At 39.9% G+C, this 4,362-nt stretch overlaps 1 protein-coding gene across 2 annotated transcripts; it reads right to left on the bottom strand.

The window, feature by feature from the left end:
- Positions 1-1,044: 1,044 nt before the first annotated feature.
- LOC122000093 (protein SPEAR1-like) lies at positions 1,045-2,019 on the bottom strand. Of its 2 annotated transcripts, none has more exons than XM_042554636.1 (4): positions 1,791-2,019; positions 1,607-1,702; positions 1,400-1,513; positions 1,045-1,312 (listed from the first exon to the last, which is right to left on the bottom strand). In XM_042554636.1, exons 1-4 carry the CDS (start codon positions 1,944-1,946, stop codon positions 1,226-1,228), a joined length of 453 nt encoding a protein of 150 aa, XP_042410570.1. In that variant the 5' UTR covers positions 1,947-2,019; the 3' UTR covers positions 1,045-1,225. The 2 variants fall into 2 exon arrangements, with proteins under 2 accessions (XP_042410570.1, XP_042410571.1); XM_042554637.1 differs by having other exon boundaries at positions 1,607-1,699.
- Positions 2,020-4,362: the final 2,343 nt, after the last annotated feature.

The raw sequence follows: 4,362 nt of genomic DNA, 5'->3' as shown, positions 1-4,362 counted from the left end.
TTTTTTATAGTGATCGGGAAGATATCCCATATTTAGTTGGTTAGAAATACGACTTTTGTGCTATCTAGATTAGAATTGCTTTTGTGCTATTCTAGATTAGAATTGCTAATATATGTCCTTTTGCAATGTTTTGAAGTTATTGAGATGGGCTCGTCTTGGATTTCAAAGTGTTAGTTTAGGGCATATATTTCTTCTCAACTCACATTGGTTTATACCATTGCAATCATTCTCGTCTCATTCAGCTAGTTCATACTTCCCCTTAGGGTGTTTTTCACCTTTGAGTACTTGATGCCAATGATTTACATCTCACTTTAGTCTTTGTTGTCGCATCCTTATAAGGTTCCTTGGTTGTTATAACCTTGCTTTTTAAAAGAGGCATCATTGCCTTTGAACATCCCTTGCATTGGTTGAAGATGTCAATTTATACTGTTGCAATATGGTAGTTTGATATAAGTTTAATCAACTAATGCTCCCTTCAACAAAATGCCATAAATTGTAATATGCCCACTTTGGCATCCTTGGGGTTTTCTCAAGAGGGAACAATACTAGTGCATGGATCTTAGTTGGATAGATCGGTCAGGCATGCTAGGGTTGTTCTTCTTCATTTATCCATGCATGGATAGTTTTCCACCAATGGCACAAAACTATTATGGTGAAATTACCATAACAATCAAATTTACTTTCTCAAATGGATCATTGAAGAGTTAAACAAAGAGGTCTAGGTCAAAGTTAAATCTAACCAAAGGGAAAGGTTGTAGAGCATCTAGAGATGCATGAGAGTGTGATCGCAAATGTGTTTTATTCACCCATGGACAAATGTGATCTTTCTAATTAACTAAATTTTATTGTTCGAGCAACCAATCAAAAAGTTGATCTTGTGTGACCTAGCTAGATAGAGATCACATATTTGAATTTCGAAAATAATCTCTTATAGAATAGATAAGACTCTGTATAATAGACTCTTTCCTAAAATTCTACATTGACAGGAGCTTCATTACCAGGATACCTTTTTTCTAGAGCAACCAACCAATCAGACATAGAGCGTAGAGTTATAGAGGTATGTTTTGTACTTGAAAAACAACTATAAAATTAGTACATAGATAGCTGAGAAGAGCTCAATGATTAATCTCTTTAATTATTTGCACAATGTTTAATGAACCATTTTTCTTATAAACATCTACAAAACCATTCATTATTCCAACATTGACCACTGAAATCACCAAAGTCATAATCTAAGCTCCAAATCAATTTCTTGCACATCACGGGAGTTGTGCCTCGTACAAATGGACCTATCATTATTGTTGCTCACGATCTACACAAAACCAGAAGAGAGAAAAGTTATTAATTATCTCCAAATTTATAGGTTCATATGGATTAAGGTTAAGTAGGCATGCAATACCTGTGTGGTCCGTTCAAAGAGAGATAGCGTTGGCAGCTCCCCTTGATTAAGAAAGGAACTGGAATTAAATGTATTATATGCTGTGCCAATCTCTGCGTTCTCTCCAAACCCAATCTGAATTAACAGAAAATTAATTCGCCATTAACTCTCCTATAAAGATGGAAAGTTAGAATTGAGCTTTGTAAAGCTAGCTAGATATATACATACCATGACACTAGAACAGGGATCAAACATCGAAGAAGATGAAGTGGTAGAAGGGGGAGATGAAGGATACCCTGTTTGTAGTCTGCTGCCAGAATCCTGCTAATTCCATCAAGGGGAAAAAGAAAAATAAGATCGAGATGCATGAAGACAAACAAGAACATAGATGAAACTAGAGAAAAGATAAAACCTTGTGGAGATCACCCCTCATCTGATTCTGCAATATGATCTTCTCCAACTGAGCCACCCCAAGTCCTCTTTGCGGCTGTTTTCGCTTCTCCAAACCATTCTTCTTCCCTCTCCTCCTTGAGGATTCATTACTCCTTCCACAGCCTAATCCAAGCATTTTGTTCCTATACACCAATTGTGTTTAATTATACTGAGAAAGAGAGAGAGAGAGAGAAAGAGAGAGAGAGGGATTGCTTGTTGTAGGGCTCTTGAGGAAGGCTATATATAGAGAGAGAAAGAGATGGGCTAATTGTTTTGCTGAAAATTAACCAGATAATTACTGCATCGTGGATTTGATTATCATAAGATCTTAACATAAGATTGTGTGTTCAAAGTCGATCATATATCTCCGAGAAGATTCACAGTTATGTGTGAGATCTATAATTAAATAATCAGATTATTTTAGCCAAATTATTTCACAGTAACATAAATAATCATTAAAATACCGGTTTAGATCCTCACGATCTTTTTTATATTATAGCCTCGTTGCAACTCCTTTCACGTGGATGTATATGATATTTTATTTATGTTATCTTTGACAATTTGCCCTCCTCAATTTTAAATTGTGTTACAAGGGAACTCAAGTTCAAAGCTAAATTGCAAGAAGAATCAGACGCCTTTAATGGTCAAACATATTGACAGTTCACTTACGATATTTAGATTAAATTAAGATCCTTGATAAGAGATTAAGTAGTTTTTTTTAAGGAGTAAACGACTCGGCACCACAAAGTTGGTGGTCTCTTTGATCGGAGTGGGCGAAGGTGCATAAATTAATTCCTCGCTGCATTATTAATTGTATAAACTATCGTGCAGTAGTTTGATTCTGAGGGATGGAGGAGGATATTTTATGAAGAGAAATGGTGATGCAAGATATGGCAGGCTGGACAGGATACGAAATGCTATTTTATAAATTCACACGAAGTGTTGTTTAAACTGTTGGGAAATTATTTTATCAGACCTCTGAATATATTCTTAATTCCAACGGGGGGAAAAATCTCCATATATACTAATTAAACTGATGCTAATATATTAGAGTATGTTGAAAAATTGGAACTAAGAAAGAATTAAGGGTACTGCTATACAGTGCATAACGATAGGATCCGATAAGGTCAGGTAGTCGGAAGTCAAGGAGACGTGACAGTCAGAAGTCAAGGGGACGTGACAGTCAAAAATTAGGGAAAGAAGGAGTTAGACCACCTGGCATCATCAGCCGTAGAATGCCCGGTCGGGTGCTTATAGATCAGGATCCCAGATCAGAAACATAAGACATAGCCTGAAGTAAGGTCTGACCTTCCTCGACTGATCTGGTTTCCTCAATCCGATCTGCATAGATAGGCCTGGTATACTTGCCGTAAGACAACTCCCAGTCAGCCCTTCAGTACTCCAAGCATGAAAGATGAGACCCTCGTCGCAGCTCATCTCCCTCATCAAGACTCGGGCCGGCGTCACACCCTAATGGTCAGCCCGAACTGCCCGTACGTAACTCAACCCAGGCGGGACAGAAGGCATTAGGCGACAACAATGTCAGGGAATCGTAACCGCCTGTCAAGGAATAATTGTCATATGTCAGAAAATATTCCAGTGGTATGTTGTCATGCATCTATGAATATAACCTTCTCTCAATCTATAAGAGGGCACCACGTGTCCTCCATCACCTGACAAACTCTGACACCCGACATTCTCTGACAGTGGTCAGGTTCCAGAGGTACGCAGTGTCATATAAAAAGGGAGGTCCTCTCCCTTGTGCAGGTACGCTCTCTCGCGCATTCGCACTTCTCTTCTACAGTTTTTTTCCTTCGTACACTGTTCTTCTGGGCAAAAAGTACCTGACTTGATCGTCGGAGGGCCTACGCCGAGGACTTTTTCCCTAGTTTCGGATCTCTAACGTTCCGTGTGCTTGTCAGAGTGTGCATAGAACCTAAGTACCACTGGTTTCATCACCGCCATCCTTCAGTCCCACGTGGGGGTCCATTTTCTTGGGCACATATGCAGGGGTGTCCAAGTCGCCTCTTCGTCGACGCTAGTGACATCTCAGCCGACCTTCGTCTGACTCGGATTTCGGACAGGATCAATTTGGCGCCGTCTGTGAGAACTTCCTTCGCTTATTCTGGAGCGTGAAGATAGAGGATACCAGAAAGATCAACGTCACCATGATAGCAGGAGAATATGAACTATTCAAGGAGGCTAAGAGGCGGATGACTTCTAAAAAATAAACCACCGAGACTTAACACCTACACAAGATGCCCACAGTTTCCAAGGACCCAACCCATGTCTCGAATAGAGGATCTAAAAGAAAACAGCTTGAGGATTTCCCTCAAGCCTTCTATCAAGAGCCCTGCCTGGACTATTACAACAAGGACCTGGACTATTATAATAAGAAATAGCAACCATAGGCCTCCATAGCTGAGAGCTCCCCGCCTAGAGATTCAAAGAAGGGGAAAGTCATAGTCCTCCGAGAGGAGCCTAAGGAGGTGCCTAAGGAGCAAGTGTCATTCTCTCTAAGGATACTCGAGGAAAAGCTACCGAAGGGGCAC

The sequence above is a fragment of the Zingiber officinale genome, chromosome 7A (genome assembly GCF_018446385.1).
Source record: "Zingiber officinale cultivar Zhangliang chromosome 7A, Zo_v1.1, whole genome shotgun sequence".
Taxonomy (NCBI): domain Eukaryota; kingdom Viridiplantae; phylum Streptophyta; class Magnoliopsida; order Zingiberales; family Zingiberaceae; genus Zingiber; species Zingiber officinale.
Note: the sequence above shows the minus strand (reverse complement) of the source record. Positions and strands in the feature narration are given on the sequence as shown.

What these genes read in the sequence shown, in the direction of transcription:
- LOC122000093 (XM_042554636.1), bottom strand. Translation starts at nt 1,946, where the DNA reads ATGCTTGGATTAGGCTGTGGAAGGAGTAATGAATCCTCAAGGAGGAGA. An exon ending in TGAGGGGTGATCTCCACAAG is followed by an intron (nt 1,703 to 1,790) that starts GTTTTATCTTTT and finishes TGATGGAATTAG; the next exon opens with CAGGATTCTGGCAGCAGACT. An exon ending in ATCCCTGTTCTAGTGTCATG is followed by an intron (nt 1,514 to 1,606) that starts GTATGTATATAT and finishes CTGTTAATTCAG; the next exon opens with ATTGGGTTTGGAGAGAACGC.